The sequence below is a fragment of the Macadamia integrifolia genome, chromosome 3 (genome assembly GCF_013358625.1).
Source record: "Macadamia integrifolia cultivar HAES 741 chromosome 3, SCU_Mint_v3, whole genome shotgun sequence".
NCBI lineage: Eukaryota > Viridiplantae > Streptophyta > Magnoliopsida > Proteales > Proteaceae > Macadamia > Macadamia integrifolia.
The window spans coordinates 29443462-29464819 of NC_056559.1; the positions used below are offsets into that span (position 1 = coordinate 29443462).

General features: G+C 36.8%; 3 protein-coding genes across 3 annotated transcripts; all 3 read right to left on the reverse strand.

Annotated features, from left to right (window-relative positions):
* Window positions 1-67: 67 nt before the first annotated feature.
* LOC122073551 (agamous-like MADS-box protein AGL104) lies at window positions 68-4415 on the reverse strand. Its single transcript, XM_042638140.1, has 11 exons — window positions 3053-4415; window positions 2709-2762; window positions 2574-2592; window positions 2412-2473; window positions 2260-2287; window positions 2094-2155; window positions 1886-1985; window positions 1735-1785; window positions 1164-1288; window positions 750-933; window positions 68-612 (listed from the first exon to the last, which is right to left on the reverse strand). The coding sequence occupies exons 1-11, from the start codon at window positions 3235-3237 to the stop codon at window positions 499-501; spliced, it is 984 nt and encodes a 327-aa protein (XP_042494074.1). The 5' UTR covers window positions 3238-4415; the 3' UTR covers window positions 68-498.
* Window positions 4416-8340: 3925 nt separating this feature from the next.
* Window positions 8341-15525, reverse strand: LOC122073300 (heavy metal-associated isoprenylated plant protein 23-like). The gene is made up of 3 exons (XM_042637859.1): window positions 14921-15525; window positions 8995-9172; window positions 8341-8893 (listed from the first exon to the last, which is right to left on the reverse strand). The coding sequence occupies exons 2-3, from the start codon at window positions 9152-9154 to the stop codon at window positions 8598-8600; spliced, it is 456 nt and encodes a 151-aa protein (XP_042493793.1). The 5' UTR covers window positions 9155-9172; window positions 14921-15525; the 3' UTR covers window positions 8341-8597.
* Window positions 14090-14927, reverse strand: LOC122073299 (heavy metal-associated isoprenylated plant protein 23-like). Its single transcript, XM_042637858.1, has 2 exons — window positions 14743-14927; window positions 14090-14641 (listed from the first exon to the last, which is right to left on the reverse strand). The coding sequence occupies exons 1-2, from the start codon at window positions 14900-14902 to the stop codon at window positions 14346-14348; spliced, it is 456 nt and encodes a 151-aa protein (XP_042493792.1). The 5' UTR covers window positions 14903-14927; the 3' UTR covers window positions 14090-14345.
* Window positions 15526-21358: the final 5833 nt, after the last annotated feature.

Here is a 21358-nt window from a genome sequence, read left to right on the forward strand (position 1 = left end):
TTTCTATCAATTGCCCATGGGCCAACTAGGATGACAGTCCTAACAAGGCATCCAAATTCATGGAAAGAAAGGGGTGGGGGACTTGAACAACGGCGTGTCAATCGTACGGAAGACTGCTTCGACAAGCACTTCCTAACCAACTGTGCTAGGCAACTGTTGTTCGCCAAGGGTTACTTTCTGTATGCCAAAAGGATGATATGGACAATATTTTTCTCTTCAAGTTTTTAATTTAATTAAGGACATTACAGTAAATGAGCTGTTTCGTGATTCTATTATCAAAATGTGTCCCAATTCAAAGGGGGCGTAAATTAATATTCTATATCCAACTATATGGGCTTTTCACTTGGTTTCATTCTCCTCCTCAGTCCTAGGTGCATCATAGCGCAGAGCCACTGATCCATCCCTGAGCTACAGTACTGCTACCAAAGCTCTTCTTCTCCGGCAACGGCAAACTAAAGCTTAATTAGATTCAACCTTAAGCTGTGGGAGACGTTGATCTCATAACTCATAACTAGCACCACCCTCTTGAGTTGCTTGTACATGTGAACAACTCGGTGGGTTCTCCACCTGCTCACGTGGCATTATTGATTGCATATCTGGGCCCGCCATTCCCTGTTGGCATCAAGATTAATTGACGTCTACAAGTAAGCCATCAGGTACACAATCTATACTAGCGTAGTAGTATGACTAACTGATACTTGTGGCCTATGATCCATCATGATGAGAGAGAGAGAGAGAGAGAGAGAGACCTGAAGTAGAGGGTAAGAAGGTGGCATGAGAGCAGAGAGAAGATCACTGGATGTGTAACCCTGGGGCCAAGATGGAAGAGTCCCATCGCTTGCACTGCTGACATTGCAATCTCCCATGCCTCGTGGGTCCACATTTAAGCTTGTTCCGTGAGACAATGTGTCATATATTGAGGATGACTGATCCCTGCAAATTTATAGCCCAAAGTCCCAATCACATCACATTCCTTACTGGGCTTGGGCTGGAGTTAAAAGCCCAAGATCTCGGGTTCAAATTGTCTGCAGTGATCCCTGCACCTCACAACACTGGTGCAATGGCTGCAGACGATTTTCACACCAAGATCTCAGAGAAATTTAACATAAAAACTTGCCTTTTTTTTTTGTCTATATCATGGTAAAAAACACATAAAAACTTACCTTAAAGGAACCAAAGAGTCAGATCCCAGGAAAATTTGGTTAGGTTGGTGTGCATTCTCAGGCAACCAACCTACAACCTCATTCTCAAATGATGTGGGCATCCCCTCTTGAGAATCCAAATACATCTGCATTCATTCAAAAGGTTAAAAAACTGAGTTTTCTTCTACCCATGGTGAAGAAATAATCTCATCACCATAGATATATAAACAATGAAGTGTGAAGAATTAATGATGAACCCAAAATCGAATCATAGGATCATATCATTAGTGGGAAAAAAAATTAGCAAAAAGGAACAAAAAATGAACAAGAGAATTTTATCTTAAGGAGAGGGGTTCTAAGACACCAGTGTGGGAATAAATATGCATGACAGACCAATAGCAGTATGATGAATAGTATCATCCACATAAGACCCACATGATCAAAACATACAAGAAAATTAATAAACAAGAAAAATAATACTCTGATGTTATGGTCATTCCTTTTCCTTTCTTGTGTAATGTAATAGGGATTCATCCATCCAGCTATTTTTATTTCCTTCTTTATTACTTTAATACTTGTTCTTTTTACTCACCTGGATATTGGATTGATCATAAGACGATAGGTGGTTACCTAGCAGATATCTCTGCACCCAAAAAAAAAAAAATTAAGACAAATGGCTTGAGATTGAGATGCTGATCAAGCTATATATATATAGAGAGAGAGAGATTAGGGTCTGCCTCAACCTTTCTTTGTGTAACACGTGACAATGCATCCATAAGCTGCCTCTCAGATGATTCAAGTTCTCCCATTGATGTGAGCTTTAGTGGGTCCGGCTCAAAAATCCTTGATTTCAATAAAATTAAATTAAGGAAGCTAATAAGTTACTAAAGTGGTACACTTTAAAGGGTAATTAAATATTAAATGATCTAGTTTTCCCTTTTCTATTATCACCTTAATTGTTCCTCAGCCATTTGAAGTTGTTGTTGGAATCTACTAATTTCTTGTTGGAGTTCCTAGAAAACAAATCATTACATTTGTAGTAATCAATATCAAAATATTAATCAAACTTAAAGAGATGAAATGGGATTTTAATTAGATGATAAGATATGTATTTTACCTCCACGTTAGAGTTAACAGCCCCAGGACTGATTCAAACCATAGTTCACGGATCAAAAAGAGAATGTATCTTCATTAGAATTTAATTCAAATATGAAAAAAAATAAAAATAAAAATTAAGAACCATTTAAGGGAGAGAAAGGAAGAACAAACTTGGCTAGTTGGAGAGCCACATCGTTTTCACTCTTGAGTTTCTTTAAGGTCCTGATCAAATCCTGTATCCATATGATACTTATGTGAATTCACTTAGATATATAAGCAACGATTGAGATAAACAAAGTAAATCCAAGTTAATTGGTTTTTTAATTTAATTACCTCTCGTTTTTGAACTGTCCTGATAATCAAACAAAACCCAGATAAGAACATAAATATTATAGAGAGAGAGAGAGAGAGAGAGAGAGAGAGAGAGATTAAAACAAACAAAAGTGCCATTGGAATAAAGAATCATACCCTCCTGTGTCATGGTCAGGGAGATTTATGTATCTGGTAAGCACATCTTCAATCCTAATTGAAACCCAAAAAGGAAAAGAGAAAAAAAAGTTAAATCCAATTGATCAATAGAGACTACATGCATCAAGCCTAGAGAGAGAGAGTCACGAGTTTTTGAGAGTTTGGTAGACCTCGTTCTTAAAAGTTAGCCTTCAAAAAAAGGGTGTCCAAGTCTTTATAAGCCTCCACACCCAATGTGGGATTAATGGTTTCGCATGAAACCCAGACACAACGAGAGATAAATCAAATAGACCCACGTAGTAAAGAAAAACCATGATAAGACAGATGGGAAGAGGAATGTGAACCTCTTTTTGCCGGAGAAATGACTAAGGCGACCGGAGGGAGAGAACATGATGAGAGCAATATCAATGTCACAAAGGATAGAGAGCTCATAAGCTTTTTTAATGAGTCCATTCCTACGCTTGGAGAAAGTAACCTGTCGATTGGTGTTGTTTTCTATTCTCTTAATCTGGAGTTTAACACGACCCATATTCAGGTTTTTAAATCTAAGAAAAGATAGCTTTGTTGGAAGAACAGGCAATGACAGACAAAAACAGGAGACAGAAGAGAGAGAATTGACAATTTTTAGGATAATTTGACGAAGGAGAAGAAAACATAAAAGGAAAGAGGAGAACAAAGACCTAAAATAAAGGCAAAGACCTAAAATAAAGGATATTATGGATGTTAGAGAGAGAGAGGTTAGAGAGAGAGATGCAAGGAAATATGAGATATCGATCAATGGATGTAATTAAAGAAGGAACTGGTCGAAGTAGGGAGTCGAGTGGAGTGGGTTTCCTTTTCCTCCTTGAAGGGTGGGGTGGGTTAGGCTCGACAATGGTGAAAGAAACACAAAACACTGATGTTTAACAGTTTGGATCATATCTATCCATCGGTTGTGTTAGTTTTGGTTCCATGGCCGCTCCTCCACTCCTCTCCAACTCTCCTCTCCTCCGCTCCTCCTCTCCTTCTCTCCCTCTCTATTCCTTCCACCTCAAGCCATCAAAACTCAACAATGGAGCCCCGCCTCTTCTTCGCAACCGTTTCTCAAGGGTGCTCCATGGAAAAGTTTTGCTCCTTGTACGAGAAGCTAATCCGGACTTGTAAAAATTGAGAGTGGATCAGGTTATACGTACGGGACTCATCTATATAAATGAAATTCATCAAAAAAAAAATCATATGGTGAATTCTATATATGCGGATCAGATTGTACGAGAATAATTCTCGTAGAAGAACCTGATGATCCTGATCCACACTCGTCAAAATGTACTTACTTATATATCCATTTCCATCATTCAAGTGCAATTAGGGTTGGATGCACTTTTTCTTCTTCTTTCAGATCGTATGCATCTATGTGTACTTTTAAAATGGCAATGAATTACACGTGTTAGGATTCAGATTCTCTCCCACATGTCTGTTGATTCAAAGAATGTTCCTATTGATCTGATTTGTCACAGGTGTGGCGAAATCTTGGAAACCTCATCAAATATGTTTTTCAACACAAGGGTGGCCTCGGGATCATGGTCATGCAAAGACCATTCTAGATGGATTTGTTTAGCAAAATTTGAACTTGCAGCTTTCTCTTGTATTCTTCTAGCTATGGCAATGCGTAATGGAACGTTAGAAGCACTATTAATCAACAATATTGAGAAGATTGTGGTGGGGACAGACTACAAAAGAGCTTTGGTCTTACGGCTCAAAGTAATTGGTCATCCTATAGCACTGCAAACTTTGATAGATGATATCATTCATTTGTCCAGATATATTTAGGAATGCAATTTCCATTTTGTCCAGAGTTCCTAATGAGTTGAATAAAATTGCAGACTCCCTAAAAGGCCACCACATATAACAATTTGACCCAATTTCACTTTGTGATTGGCAAAATCATGTATTCAAATAATGAGCTCACCATGTTTGAACGAATAAGTTTTCATTGAAAAAAAATATATATATTATTGTAAGAACATTTGCGCTAATGAGTAATGACAGAAACTTCAAGTATACATAAACCTTGAATCAACCCTTGGTCTATATTAATCAGTACTAATTTCCCAAACACACAATGCGGACATTGAGCCTAGAGAGAGAGAGAGATTTGGGGTTTCTAGTGTCAGGGTTTTTGGAGAATATTCTTGCCGCGAGTTTGGGTGTTTTTTAAAGATCTCTACTATAATCTTTCTTCTAACATAATGAATCATCTTCTTCTTCTTCGCCCGAAGACGTAGCACATTACACCAGTGTATGTGTTGATATTCTCCTCCTCAATTGATATTTTAATTAAAAAAAATTTAAATGATCTGAGTTATTGATTTCTGAGATCAATTCCTAGCCATTGTGTTACTGTTCTTGAGAGTCCTATTATCAAGAGAGCAGATCAAATTCTCATACAAGAACCATTCTTATACCATTTGATCCATACACATGGAATCTACATAAAGAAAAGTCATTTGTATCAAAAACTTGAGATTCCATATAAATATATATATATATATATATATATATAAATTCCAATCACAAGTAGTTTTGTCCAGATGTTTTAATTGTAAATATTACTCCATGTTTATAGAGCCTTGGATAACAACTCTAAAAAGCCGAGGAGGCAACCAAAGAGATTGTGACAAACAGATCATAACAGATGCGAATGAGGGATCAAAATGTGCCTCCTGATTAAGTTTTTTCAGAAAAAATGTGTTCTGCAGGTTTGAAGACTTCTCTAGAGAGAGAGAGAGAGAGAGAGGTCAGACTTTGGGACAAAATGAGAAGGGGAAGAGTGAATTTGGGTTGGTTTCTTAAACCAATGCTTAGGTATCTTAAGACCACATTAAGGCTCCTTCGGTTCATTTGGAACTGAAAGCCGAGGTCTCCTGAGTCCTGAGTCCTAATACGTGTATAATACTTTCAGATACGCATATTATATGCGTACTTACTAACGAGACTCCTGACTCCTGAGTCCTGAGTCTCCTGACCCCTGACTCCTGAATTTTGTAATCATGGGCTTGCAGATTTATAGTAGGCCCATCTAAAAATCTCCAAAATTGAGGTATTGATATCTTTATCTACAATATCGATATATATCTCATGCCGATACGATATGAAACGCTTGATCAATGGTAAAATAAGGGGTAAAACAGTACAAAAATAAAACCTGCTTTTAAGAAAATGAGAGATAAATTTATTTGGCACGACCGATCCGTGCCAATAATGCTATCTAAAGGTAAGTTCTCCTTTAGTCATCAAATAGGTGCTAAGGTCGTTTGAAATTGGGACAAGAAGGGACAGAAATTAAAAAGAGCAAAAGAAAAGGAGAACGTACCTTTAGATAGCTTTGAAAATAAATCTCTTTTGAGAGAGATTCGACTGTCAGATTACATCTCTCTCTCTCTCTCTATGTTTCCCCCTTCCGATTTAGACTGTTATAATTTAAACAGAAGGGAAACCCATGGAAGAAGAATCTCTTTTTGCAAAGGAAGAGAATGAGAGAAGGTAAACCCCTGGAAGAAGAAGCAATTTTGAAGATGGAAGATGGAAGATGGTAGATGGAAGTAGAAATTGGAGGAGAAAGAATGAGCGGTAAGAGAGAGAGAGAGAGGTAAGGCAGAGAGGAGAGCCCGTGCGAGGTCTTCAGAACACAGATAATGAGTAAATCTGTGATCCAACCCCAAAGTCGTGGTCGGTTCAGAGAGAATCGCTCCCCAGGATCGGACATCAATTGCTGCCTCTCAGAAGAACCCTCAGTGGGCTTTGGTAGCATATGGGATCTTCATGTGTCTTGAATGTTCCGGTGAGCATCGTGGCCTCTGGCATTCACATCAGCTTCGTCAGATCAGTGACCATGGATTTGTATAAGGATTTTGAAATAATAATGACTTACAAGATTTGAGGTTGCAGAAGAACCAAGTTGAGGTTGCAGAAGCATAAGGTTGCAGAAGAACCAAATATAAAGTTCTTTTGTTTCTTCCTTTGGGAAGGGTGTATTAATAAGTTCACCTTGATATGAGGGTATTTTCGGTATTAAGATGTATCATATAATGTGACATCATCAACTAATAATCTCAATTTCAGGTTGATTAACGAATTGGATTTAATTATAAGAATTTTTTAAACTATAGAAAAATGGCGTAATTTGTTTAAACCTTAGGTCCACATGTAATTTCAATAAACTCCATAAAAGGCATAATTTCCCCAAAAAAATGGTCTTTAAGGAGTTGTTGAATTATTGCTGGATACATTTCCAAACTAGTACAAGTTACTACGGGTCCCAATATCTCATATAGATTTATAGCTTGTCATTTCAATAAGACATATCAATTAGGACCTAGTTTTTCAAATGCCAAAAAGTGAATGAACGGCCTATTGGGATAACTTAAAATAGGGGAGAGAGGAGGAGAGGTATGTAAGTCGCATCTGAATAGTTTCATCGTCCATCCATTGGGATTTGGGAAGGAAAACTTTGTCTTTGCATTGACAATGGAGAAAAGAAGGAAACGGGGTTTTGTCATCAATTGTGAAATGGGGGGTTTTAGTTTTAGTTCATGAAGGGTATTTAGGGGTTTTAATTCTTTAGGGGTAATTTTATATGAAAGAAGAGACTAACTTAACAGACATTTTAAATGGCAGGGCACGTAGAGAGAATTTTTCTATTTGAGGGGAAGTTAATGATTTATATATAAAAAAAAAAAACGTAGGAGAAACATGATATTTTCTCATAATTTAGTGGAGGGAAGTGATAATTCCTCTCAATAACAAGTGTAACTCAGTAATCACTTTCCTGGCTCCTCGTGGGTCCCATTGTTAGATGCTGTGGGATCCTCTATCTGCCCAAATGTGGGTATAATACAGTGTGGGTTTTGCATAAGAAGCAAATAAAAAATGAAAAATTTTCTGAAATCACATCATGGTGTCTCCTTTAAAGTTTGAAAAGGTGGGAAGGAGGATTGCAAATGGACGAGATTTGGAGCGATGTCGTAGATTTGGGAAATCTTTTTTTACACAAACTTTTCATGGCCTTGGGTTAATTTACTCCTTTTTTCTAGAAAAGGCTCACCTACCTTTTGTATAACTGTAATTTTTTTTGTAAAACTTAACAACAATTTAATTAAAATTCTTAAGACATGAAGGCCTAACAACAATTTAGTTAGAGTTCTTAAAATAGAACAACATTGATGAAACAACCTCAAACTATATTTCAAACTCATCTTCCACCTTAATATATTTTTCTGTTATTTTTCCTATTAAATAAAAAAATAAAACAAAACAAAACAAAACAGTAGACTTCAAAAAATCCAGGAATGGGTCTCCCTTGCCATGAATAGTCTGCAAATTTTGTTGCTTCTTGGGATTAGTTTCAAGTGACAAGTGCAAACCCTTTAGCTGAAAATGGTGGCTTAACGCATCAACTCCTATAGTCACACTTCTGCTACACAGTACTAATAGAAATCCAGCTTTCACTTCTTTCTTATGGATGCATCCATGTCAGGGCTCTTTATACAGTATGTAGATATTGCATGTCAGACATGAAAAACCATGCCCATCCCACTCCCAGACAAAAAAAAAGAGAGATTAAAACACAGATGTCTCTTTTTCCAGTGGAACCCGCTTCGTAAAAAACAACCAGAACTATTTCATTTCTAACTATTCATTTCTGTATTACAGATAGCATTTACTTTCATGTCATCGATGTCCACCACCATTAACACCCTACTCCAATCAGCCCCAAAACCCTACCCCAAACAATCCTGATCACCCATATCACAGTCATAACATTTTCACCAAAAAAAAACATAAAAAAGAGTAGATATGGAACTTTTACAGAGCTGGGTACTGTGCAGTGCAAGGGAAAAGAAGTAAAGAACTCTACATGATGGAACAAGCATTTGGGTTTTCATCACTGAACATGGTTGTGTATTGCTCTTCCTGTTTGCTAAGGTTGCTGATTCCATGGGTCTCCACATTTCTGACATAGCCAGGAGGTGCTTTCTTATCATAAGCTTGTGCTGCATAAGGATGTGCAACAAGGCTGTAAGGAACATAAGGCCAAAACTCAGCCTTTTTCCCTGTTGACTGAGCTTTCTTCAATACCTTGTTTGGTTCAACATACCCAGTCACAGTGACCTTCTGTTGCTTCAAGTTTACATCCACCGATTTAGCTCCTGTAAAGACAAGAACAATAACTCAAACCCATCAGTACTCATGGGTAATGACCAGAAAAGATTAATAACCAAAGAATAAGAAAGATAAAGCTATCTAATACCTTTCAATGAAGACAGGGTTTTCTTGACTTTGAGTTCACAGCCTTCACAGTCCATCCTGACTTTAAGCTCCACAGTTTGCATCTGCTTCCTCTTCTTCTTATGCCTATGACCATTGCTTAGTAAGCTAGAGAAATACTCCAGAGTACCTCCAACACCCATGTTGTATTTACTCCTGAACTNAAAAAAAAAAAAAAAAAAACATATGATCTGAGTTATTGATTTATGAGATCAATTCCTAGCCATTGTGTTACTGTTCTTGAGAGTCCTATTATTAAGAGAGCAGATCAAATTCTCATACAAGAACCATTCTTATACGATTTGATCCATACACATGGAATCTACATAAAGAAAAGTCATTTGTATCAAAAACTTGAGATTCCATATATATATATAAATTCCGAACACAAGTAGTTTTGTCCAGATGTTTTAATTGTAAATATTACTCCATGTTTAAAGAGCCTTGGATAACAACTCTAAAAAGCCGAGGAGGCAACCAAAGAGATTGTGACAAACAGATCATAACAGATGCGAATGAGGGATCAAAATGTGCCTCCTGATTAAGTCTTTTCAGAAAAAATGTGTTCTGCAGGTTTGAAGACTTCTCTAGAGAGAGAGAGAGAGAGAGAGAGGTCAGACTTTGGGACAAAATGAGAAGGGGAACAGTGAATTTGGGTTGGTTTCTTAAACCAATGCTTATGTATCTTAAGACCACATTAAGGCTCATTGGGTTCATTTGGAACTGAAAGCCAATACGTATATAATACGTTCAGATACCCATATTATACGCATACTTACTAACTAGACTCCTGACCCCTGACTCCTGAATTTTGTTATAATGGGCTTACAGATTTATAGGATGCCCATCTAAATATCTCCAAAATTGAGGTATTGATATCTTTATCTACAATATCGATATATATCATGCCGATACGATATGATACGCTTGATCAATGGTAAAATAAGGAGTAAAACAGTACAAAAAATAAAACCTATTTTTAAGAAAATGAGAGATAAATTTATTTGATACGACCGATCCATGCCAATAATACCATATCAATATCGTATCGATTTTAAAGATAACCGATACCCAATCCAATACTATGGCACTAAAACCCCATCAATATTGGAGATAGGGGAGATTCAAATTTAGAAATTCAAGTCTCTGGTGTTTTCATTCTCAGGGAACGTGAACTCGCTTCACGAAACCTTCAATGCTACGTGATTCCGGGTCGTCCACTCAGCCATGTATCACATTCGGTTGAAGGTTCCGCTGATGCTAGTTCAAATTCTTGAGATCCATCGGCGAAGAAGAAGAAGACGACGACACAGTTTCTTTAGACAGCAACTCGAGGGTTGCCTTCGAGTCTGAGGTTTGCAGTTCTTTAAATTTCTGTTTTATTTGTTCAATCAATTTGTGTCAATTGTAGAAATATAACCCTAAAATGATGCAGAAAAGAATAAAAAAATAAGAACATGATGAACACGGGTTAGCGTGGTTCAATCAAATTATCTACATTCACGGTGAAATGAGATGTTGTTTCACTATTAATAGAGAATAGCGTTATAGTACTTGTCTTCACAATTCTCTCAAATTACTTATAGAAAAAAAAAAACCCCCCTTGCTCCAATTATATATTGAAACCTTATACAAAACATCCTAGGAAAAACAAAATATAGTCTAGCGGGAAAATTTAACCAAATCATTATATAAATTGGAAAACCGTATTTGTTCTTATGCAATTTCACATCGAAATCTTAGAATTGGTTACCTAGATCTGAAATCTAGCAACTCGGTCCCAAACCTCAGAATCAACCACTTCAGAATGGCACCGGAATCAAGATTGATCACGGCCAATTCTGAGTTCTCATTTTCAACTTTCTGAAATGTTAGGTGTTAAGGGATTGAATCTATCAAGCTTATCAAAAAAAAAAATTATATCCCCTCCCCTATAGTTTGTTGAAATTACACGTGGATCCAAGAATTTAAACGAATTACGTCCCCACCTTAGTATTGACGGTGTGAATATGCTGTTAATTTTAAATATCAAAAGACCATATTAACCTTTAGTGCACTGCTGAGGTGGATGGTGCAGATTTAAAGTGAGAAGGATACTTCTTATCTGGTTTACAAACTCCTGAACCGACCACGGTTTCTCATCTGGACCGGTTAGGGGTTGGATTACAGATTCAATTTTAGGGTTTTTGTACTCGTCTTCAACATCGTTACTGTTATCGTCGTAGTATCAGTAGGAGAAGGGGGAGGAAACAGAGGTAGAGGTAGAGGTAGAGGTAGAGGTAGAGGCAGAGGCGGAAGAAGAGGAGGCTTAGCTTGATGGGTTTGTTTCGAAGGAGGTATTGTTTGTGTTTTCTCCCTAATTTGACAATGAAGGATTTGTTAGTCAAAGAAAAGCTCATCAGCAGAAAATGGTGGTTCATGTTCGAAGCTTGCGGGAACGCCGAAATCAAAATCGAAACTGGAATGCAAAAGAGATGCACAATATTCTTCGACGGTAACGGCATCTGAGTGGCATAGATCATGAGAAAACAAAATTTTGAGACTCATCCCGAGATCAGAACTCTCGAAGGCCGAGCAGAGGTTGATCGCCATAGGACAATGGGTTGGGAGGGTAGTCAATTAAGTTAATTGGAGCACGTTGAAATCTCACATTGAACAAGAACAGAAAGCCATAAAAAATTTTGGAATTTAAAGGACGAGGGGCATTGAAGGCTGGGAGGCTCCTTGAGTCAACAAATAGGTGCTAAGGTCGTTTGAAATTGGGACAAGAAGGGACAGAAATTAAAAAGGAAAAAGAAAAGAAGAACGTACCTCTAGATAGCTTTGAAAAAAAATCTCTTTTGAGAGAGATTCGACTGTCAGATTACATCTCTCTCTCTCTCTCTCTCTCTCTCTCTCTCTCTCTATGTTTCCCCCTTCTGATTTAAACTGTTATAATTTAAAGAGGAGGGAAACCCATGGAAGAAGAATCTCTTTTTGCAAAGGAAGAGAATGAGAGAAGGGAAACCCCTGGAAGAAGAAGCAATTTTGAAGATGGAAGATGGAAGATGGAAGATGGAAGATGGAAGATGGAAGAATGAGCGGTAAGAGAGAGAGAGGTGAGGCAGAGAGGAGAGCCCGTGCGAGGTCTTCAGAACACAAAGAATGAGTAAATCTGTGATCCAACCCCAAAGTCGTGGTCGGTTCAGAGAGAATCGCTCCCCAGGATCGGACATCAATTGCTGCCTCTCAGAAGAACCCTCAGTGGGCTTTGGTAGCATATGGGATCTTCGTGTGTCTTGAATGTTCCGGTGAGCATCGTGGCCTCTGGCATTCACATCAGCTTCGTCAGATCAATGATCATGGATTTGTATAAGGCTTTTGAAATTATAATGACTTACAAGATTTGAGGTTGCAGAAGAACCAAGGTGAGGTTGCAGAAGAACCAAGGAAGAGAGAGAGAGAGAGAGATTTGTTCCATGTATTCCATGTTCACCAAGATTTGTTTCTTGTTCACCTTGATATGAGGGTATTTTCGGTATTAAGATGTATCATATAATGTGACATCATCAACTAATAATCTCAATTTCAGGTTGATTAACGAATTGAATTTAATTATAAGAATTTTTTAAACTATAGAAAAATGATGTAATTTGTTTAAACTTTGGATCCACATGTAATTTCAATAAACTCTATAAAAAGCATAATTTTCCCAAAAAAATGGTCTTTAAGGAGTTGTTGAATTATTGCTGGACACATTTCCAAACTAGTACAAGTTACTACGGATCCCAATATCTCATATAGATTTATAGCTTGTCATTTCAATAAGACATATCAATTAGGACCTAGTTTTTCAAATGCCAAAAAGTGAATGAACGGCCTATTGGGATAACTTAAAATAAAATAGGGGAGAGAGGAAGAGAGGTATGTAAGTCGCATCTGAATAGTTTCATCGTCCATCCATTGGGATTTGGGAAGGAAAACTTTGTCTTTGCATTGACAATGGAGAAAAGAAGGAAACGGGGTTTTGTCATCAATTGTGAAATGGGGGGTTTTAGTTTTAGTTCATGAAGGGTATTTAGGGGTTTTAATTCTTTAGGGGTAATTTAATGATTATTTGAAAGAAGAGACTAACTTAACAGACATTTTAAATGGCAGGGCACGATAGAGAGAATTTTTCTATTTGAGGGGAAGTTAATGATTTACATATAAAAAAAAAAAACGTAGGAGAAACATGATATTTTCTCATAATTTCGTGGAGGGAAGTGATAATTCCTCTTAATAACAAGTGTAACTCAGTAATCACTTTCCTGGTTCCTTGTGGGTCCCATTGTTAGACGCTGTGGGATCCTCTATCTGCCCCAATGTGAGTATAATACAGTGTGGGTTTTGCATAAGAAGCAAATAAAAAATGAAAAATTTTCTGAAATCACATCATGGAGTCTCCTTTAAAGTTTGAAAAGGTCGGAGCGATGTCGTGGATTTGGGAATCTTTTTTTACACAAACTTTTCATGGTCTTGGGTTATTTTACTCCTTTTTTCTAGAAAAGGCTCACCTTTTGTATAACTGTAATTTTTTTTGTAAAACTTAACAACAATTTAATTAAAATTCTTAAGACATGAAGGCCTAACAACAATTTAGTTAGAGTGCTTAAAATAGAACAACATTGATGAAACAACCTCAAACTATATTTCAAACTCATCTTCCACCTTAATATACTTTTCTGTTATTTTTCCTATTAAATAAAAAAATAAAACAAAACAAAACAGAAGACTTCAAAAAATCCAGGAATGGGTCTCCCTTGCCATGAATAGTCTGCAAATTTTGTTGCTTCTTGGGATTAGTTTCAAGTGACAAGTGCAAACCCTTTAGCTGAAAATGGTGGCTTAACGCATCAACTCCCCTAGTCACACTTCTGCTACACAGTACTTATAGAAATCCAGCTTTCACTTCTTTCTTATGGATGCATCCATGTCAGGGCTCTTTATACAGTATGTAGATATTGCATGTCAGACATGAAAAGCCAAGCCCATCCCACTCCCAGACAAAAAAAAAGAGAGATTAAAACACAGATGTCTCTTTTTCCAGTGGAACCCGCTTCGTAAAAAACAACCAGAACTATTTCATTTCTAACTATTCATTTCTGTATTACAGATAGCATTTACTTTCATTTCATCGATGGCCACCACCATTAACACCCTACTCCAATCAGCCCCAAAACCCTACCCTAAACAATCCTGATCACCCATATCACAGTCATAACATTTTCACCAAAAAAACATAAAAAAGAGTAGATATGGAACTTTTACAGAGCTGGGTACTGTGCAGTGCAAGGGAAAAGTAGTAAAGTAACTCTACATGATGGAACAAGCATTTGGGTTTTCATCACTGAACATGGTTGTGTATTGCTCTTCCTGTTTGCTAAGGTTGCTGATTCCATGGGTTTCCACATTTCTGACATAGCCAGGAGGTGCTTTCTTATCATAAGCTTGTGCTGCATAAGGATGTGCAACAAGGCTGTAAGGAACATAAGGCCAAAACTCAGCCTTTTTCCCTGTTGACTGAGCTTTCTTCAATACCTTGTTTGGTTCAACATACCCAGTCACAGTGACCTTCTGTTGCTTCAAGTTTACATCCACTGATTTAGCTCCTGTAAAGACAAGAACAATAACTCAAACCCATCAGTACTCATGGGTGATGACCAGAAAAGATTAATAACCAAAGAATAAGAAAGATAAAGCTATCTAATACCTTTCAATGAAGAAAGGGTTTTCTTGACTTTGAGTTCACAGCCTTCACAGTCCATCCTGACTTTAAGCTCCACGGTTTGCATCTGCTTCCTCTTCTTCTTATGCCTATGACCATTGCTCAGTAAGCTAGAGAAATACTCCAGAGTACCTCCAACACCCATGTTGTATTTACTTCTGAACTCTTTAAAGAAGATGGGTCTGAGAGAAACTTTGTGAGGGGATGACAAAGTCAGAACTAATAACAACTTAAATACTCAAGGCAAAAGCTTACAGAGAGACCTTTATTTGATGGACTTTGATAGGAAAGAAACAATGCCAGGACAAGTGGTCTCACTAAGATTGCAGAACAGAAAAGGATTGTATGGATGATGGATAACTTCTTCTTTGTTTTAAATGAGCATGAAGAGAATAGAAAGGTTGATGGGTGACAAAAGAGAAAGACAAAGGAAGCTCTCCTGTGTCTTTGATGGGTTGGTAGGAGAGTTGAACACTCAAGAGGAGATCAATAATGTTAAGAGGTGAGGATAACAGAGATGACAGATCACAGAAACAACAACAACAACCAGACGAATGCTTATGGAAGAGATAATCTAAAAGGCTAAATTTATAGAAAATCCAGAAGTGGCCTAGTGGGTAGTAATGCAGTGTGCCTTAGAAATTACAGGAAACTTCTTTTAAAGCTAGGGAATCCTTCTTTGCTTTGGGACAGAAAGGCTTCTTCAAAAGCTGCTGGCTCCTTACCCTTCTTACTTGCTTTGAGGCTCTGGGCTGTTTACACAAACCCCCAAACTGGGTCTTCTTATATAGACCCCTTTGTAAAATGTAAAGTTGAGAAGGATAGAAAGAGGAGAGGGAACTATCCAATAAAGGCAACGAAGAGAGGAGAGTACTAAGCCATTGTCTTAGGAAAGTAAACTTAAGATTTAGCCATTAATTAAAAAATGGGTTTTGTATTTTTTATGAGAATTGAAGACTTTGGGTGCAAGAAAGCTCTCTGTAACAATAACTTCCTCTCTTTCTTGGAGAAGCCCATGAAAGAGACTACAGACAAGCAGTAGTTGAAAATTTCAAAGAAAATAAGAGTGAGATGGAAATAAGATGTCATCAGATCCATTGTTTAATGGGAGGGAGGTAACAAGTGTCATGTGAGATGCCAAAGGGGACCATATGGAATGCCAAGTAGATGGGAAAATGGCCAATAGAGATGGCAGTAGCTTGTGGGTGGGGGCTGTGACGGCTGTCGGCTTGTGAGTTTGGTACGATTGTTTAATAAGGTAATATTGGAGCCTTGGAGGTATAATTGGGCGGTGCGACTGTAGAAAAAAAGAAGCCAAGCAATAAAAATCAAAGCCACGGACCCGTTGGCTTTGCTGGGCCAGGTGGCTCCATGGTGTTAATACGGGAGGCTTAATTGGGGTGACACACGCACGCAAAATTTAGATTATGTTTGGTATGCAAGAAAAGAAAAATTTTGAAAAAAAAAAAAACACATAAATTTATCATTGTTTTTATCTTATTATGCTCTTTTCTTTTCTTTTTTTTCTAGAAGTTTTTTGCTTTCCAAGTATAATCTAAGGATTTAATTTTTATTTTTTTTTTTACCTTTTTTTCCTTGGGGGTAAGGGGATTAGATTTAGTTATGTTAATGAGGAATCTCTTCATTGGACATCTAGTTCTCCAATGTGACAAGTTTAGATCAGGCTGTATTTTGTGAATAAGTGAATCCAAGATTTCTAACTCACATCTCAAGGTTCAGTTTAAACAAAATTTGTCAAGTGACAAAACAAAGCAAAAAAAATTATGACAATTCATAAATATACATAAGAGGGTATGGCATTAAATGCGAGGATGAATAATTGAATTTGAAACTAAAATTTTATATGTGGTATATTTAGATCATTTCCCTAAAATTTGGACAAATGAATCATTAAATTTTTCATCTTGGTTTACAAATACATTGGTATAACTTATTCACCAATATTGTTTTCTTTTTCTTGATATATTCATATCTATTTATTGTTGCTCCGATATGATTTCGTATTTTTATTCTACCATATATGATTCTTGGAAGAACCTAGGATGTAATACGTTTTATTGAATATTTAAAGCTTACTTAGATATTTAGCATAAACTCTGACCCTAAGGTTAAAGTGTTTCTAGGCCAGGTTATTTGGAGAGGGTTTTCAAAGAGCGGTCATCCATTCCTATCACATGGAGGTAACGGTCTTACAATTTCGACTATTGAATATGACGGAAGTGGTCTAGGCTGACAACATGTCAATCTGTGGACTCAAATTCAATTAGATACCCCATATATATATTCATGCATCACTACATTTGTTATTTATATATTTGTGACTACATCCATTTCATGGTTTTTTATTTATTTATTATTTTTTAATACATAATTTTGTCCCTTGACCAATTTCAATTAAGATGAAACTTGACATATGAACAAGAGAAGATGAGGTCCAGTGATCCACAAAATTATAGTCTTATTTGACCAACCACTTGAGAGAAACAAGGCCCGCTTTGAGAACCCTCTCTAGACCGGCCTATCTAAGCAAGCCACCTATTTCTACCTTGGGGAATGGTGTTCTAGCAATCTAGACCGTTGGATATTGAGAGAATGATCTAGTTTGGCCATTTTTCAATGATCCAATTTCAATTAAATACCCTCATGTACATCTTATTTTACTTTTTGATCACTTAATTATTTTAAAGATTTTTATCATGTTAAATAAATGACAATCAAATATTGAAAAATCTTCTCAGGATAAGGCTGCATAATTTTCAACCCCCAGGCCTCACACATGCAAAAACCTTGTGCATTAGATACGTTATTTTTTTCAAGCATTGAAAAATCTTACAATAACATTTTACATTATAGTGCCCCAATCCATTTGATGTAAAGGAAGATCTAGAGATGATGTATTAAAGATTTTATGTAGATTACTTGAAAGCAAATGTGTGAGTGATTGGGGGCTTGATTTTGGTTACAATTATTGTCTTCATGAAGGTTCCTCTACGCTCACCTTGTCCCACACTCCCACCCATTCTTTCTCAATTGTTATTCTTCTTATTTAATTTTACCCTTTCTTTTAATGTAGTGTCCATAGATCTTCATGGATGGTGTCAAGTGACAAACAAGAAAAATGTTAGTAAATGATCTATTACAAAGTATTCATTATATGCCACAAAAGCTTTATTATGTTAGAAGATTAGAAGAGTATTTATTCTTATTTAAAAAAGAAAAAAAGAATAGAAAAATGTATTCCATACCTAACTCACATTGTTTGGCTTTGGCTTTGGCTTTGGCTAATACTATATAGAAATTATAAAATAAGGTCCTAAGAGATACGGTTGTCACAACCCATAGTCCCACACACACACCAGCACACTATTTATCATTCCGACCCGGCATCTCTAGTGTTCTACTCTAATTTGGTGGGCCATGTGGGCCCGTGGTAAGTGATAATTGGGATTTTTTAATAGTTTGGAAGGGAGCAGAGAACTGAGTGGGTTAGCCCATTCTAAGACAACGACAGATCACAAAACCCATACCATCTCGACAATGCATGTCGTGCCATATGGCAGTGATTTTAATGAAAAACTGCATTCACCATTCCCTTTGGGCCTTAATTGTGTTATTCCAATGGGTAGAGCCATGATAAGAGTGATTTGAAAAAATAACAATAGAGGGTAGAGCCATGATAAGAGTGATTAGGAAAAATAACCCCAAGTTCACATCTTCTGCAATGGACAGTGAGGTGCGATTAACATTAGACGATTGAGAGCATTTAAACACACATTTTAAGGAATTCTCATTCACCGATTCTCACTGCACTAGTGCAATGATTACAAACGATTTTTACACAAACAGTCCCACCCATTCAAGTGACAAGTACAATTTGTACACATAAAATAGTGCATGAACATAAAATAGTACACGTAGAATGTTACACGCACAAGTGTTCTCAAAAAAAATATATATATATTGACTAAAGATGATTGTAATCTTATTATTTCTGATTGTGGAGGATTTACCTAAACTTGATCTCATTGTGTTTATATTTCATTTGGAAAATGATTTTTCACGTTATATTTGGTTTGATACCCTTACACACACAAGAAACATAGCCATTTGAAACCAGGGGCTGGCTTTTAGGACTCTTAAGTTCAATAAGTAAAGATAATCTGATTTTACTAAAATATGTGTCTCTATACATACCTATTAGCCGCGGTGTTTTTTTTTTTTTTTTTTTTTTTTACCACTGGTAAAGAATATATACGACCTTTAATTTTGGCGGTACTCTTTTATCGCCACCAAAGGGAAATCTCAGTTTACCCTTGTGCCATTACGTGATACAATGTCTTGTGCTTCATCCTCTCTCTTACAAAAGTATCTGTAGTAACGAAACTCTAAAATAATACAAAAAAGAATAAAAAAGTAAGAATCAGAAATCATATAATACACACAGATTTACTAGGTTTAGCAAAGTTGCCTGTATCCTCGATGAGATGAGATTCTGTTTCACTATCAATAGAGAATAGAGTTACAGTGTTCGTCCTCACACCTCTCTCAACTTGCTTACAGATAAAAAAACTTGCTAAAAATTTACTGTAACACCCCCAAACCCCCGCATGGACCCACTGGTTCATCATGCCTACGTCAATAACAATGATTAACACGCAAAACCACTTTTACCATAGATAAAATTTAAGACATCGTATTCCCAGTATCAAGTCCAAAGTATATTCTCATCTCCATTTCACGGATGGTAACTTGTATTGGGAGGTGGGAGGTGGGGGGACTAGCTAATTGAATATTTGAATGTCACAAGAGACTAAACACCGGCCATCTTTGAAGAGAGATTAGTCTCTGTTTGAACTGATAAGGATGGTCAGATGGTCAGATGGTGATGAGCAACATAGGCGTACACTGGATGATTAGTGATGATTAATGGTGGGTGGGGTGGATTGGTGGGGTCCATGGGATACAAAATTTCAAAGTGGGTTCTTCAATCTCATGAGATATTGATCATGTGGTGCAGGTTGGATTGTCGGTGGTGGTCAACCGTATATCTGGGACTGGCCTTTGTTTGTACCAATCAACAAGTAATTAACAACTACCTAGTATTCTTTAATATGATTTCAATTTCCCTTTCGGGAATACCCACGTAACTGCCTGCCTTCTTCTCATTTGTTTCTTTCTATTTTCCAAATTTAAGATTCATCTACCTTCCCTTGATTCAGTGGAAAAGTTTCTAAATGAATAAATAGAATATTCTTGATTCAAAATGGTTAAGCCTTCCTGAGTCCTTCACTGAGACCTGCTTTTCCCTAAAGAATCAGAATTATATATATTTAAATTAGATTCCATAAGGATGCCCTTTGACATTTAAGACTATGTTTGGTTGGTCCAAAGACAAATGTAATTTTCCAAATTCCAACAGAACACACTTTTCTCATTTGCTTCCTTAAAGAGTTTTCCTTCATCCAAGCTAAAGACTTTGATGATTTCAAAAGGTTTCCTTTTTTAGTTTTAAATTTTTTTCTTCCTTTTCTTTTAATTCCCGTTGGAATCTTATGAAGTCATACAATTTTTTTTTAGATTCATGCATGTGTGCATCTATGTATATTCTTGTGATTACGTCATCGGATTCTCTTTTGGAGAGACGGAGGGGGGAAGAATTCTTTCCCCACCGCCTGGCTTCTTCTATCAATTTCTTTTTCATGAAATACATGCATAAATAACATCTAAATTTCATGTTCTCACCCACCATGTTGGAGGGTCCTTTTTAGTGAAGAGAACTCTTCAAGTAAATGCATGAAGGCATCAAGACCTAAACTAACCGATGTGGAACTATACTTCTATAACTCCTAATATTAACAAACCACGAACCAATATCTTGTAGAAACGCAACCCTAAAACGATGCGGAAGACAATGAAAAAAATAAAAACAAACTATACACACAAATTTACGAGGTTTGGCAAGATTGCCTACGTCCTCGGTAGACATGAAAGGACCGCCTTCTTGCCTGTCGAGACGCCTGCATAGTACTCCCTGGATTATACTGTGATTATACTGTGACGGAATATAAGACATCATACATCAACATCTCTCTCTCTCTCTCTCTCTCTCTCTCTCTCTCATTTAAAAGATCTGTGTCTAAGTTCAATTGTTCACAAGGGGGCTTATGAGAATAAAATGATACATGGATACATACTTTACCATGAGAGAACTTTGTGAGCATGAGAATGCTTTCTTAAAAGCAAAGATCAAGTTTTAAGGTCATGGGTTTGGGAGACAAGGGGAAGGCGGGGGGGAAAGCAGAAAGGAGCAAAGCACCTAAAGAAAAGTAAAGCAATAAAGCATATGCATACTTAACAGAATACTGGAATTTGGATTCTTTTGAGTAAAGGAAAGAAGAGAGAACATCCACACTCTCAATAATATCACTCACATTTCTTCTAATAAAAGGATTTCGTTAAGGGAATAGATAGATCACCTTTTCTACGCAAAGTTTTTGACTTACTTTGGGAAAGCCATTTCTGTCTGTGTCATAAGTAATATAAAGTTCCAAAGACGAACCATGAACTAATTAAAGATGAA

Bases quoted from the DNA above. Each gene is read 5' to 3' on its own strand.
- LOC122073299 (XM_042637858.1), bottom strand. From the start codon at position 14,902: ATGGGTGTTGGAGGTACTCTGGAGTATTTCTCTAGCTTACTGAGCAAT. The intron at 14,642-14,742 runs GTATTAGATAGC...TTGTCTTTACAG, and splicing joins AACCCTTTCTTCATTGAAAG to GAGCTAAATCAGTGGATGTA.
- LOC122073551 (XM_042638140.1), bottom strand. From the start codon at position 3,237: ATGGGTCGTGTTAAACTCCAGATTAAGAGAATAGAAAACAACACCAAT. The intron at 1,289-1,734 runs GTGAGTAAAAAG...GAATGAATGCAG, and splicing joins ATGATCAATCCAATATCCAG to ATGTATTTGGATTCTCAAGA. The intron at 934-1,163 runs GTAAGTTTTTAT...ATAAATTTGCAG, and splicing joins GACTCTTTGGTTCCTTTAAG to GGATCAGTCATCCTCAATAT.
- LOC122073300 (XM_042637859.1), bottom strand. From the start codon at position 9,154: ATGGGTGTTGGAGGTACTCTGGAGTATTTCTCTAGCTTACTAAGCAAT. The intron at 8,894-8,994 runs GTATTAGATAGC...TTGTCTTTACAG, and splicing joins AACCCTGTCTTCATTGAAAG to GAGCTAAATCGGTGGATGTA.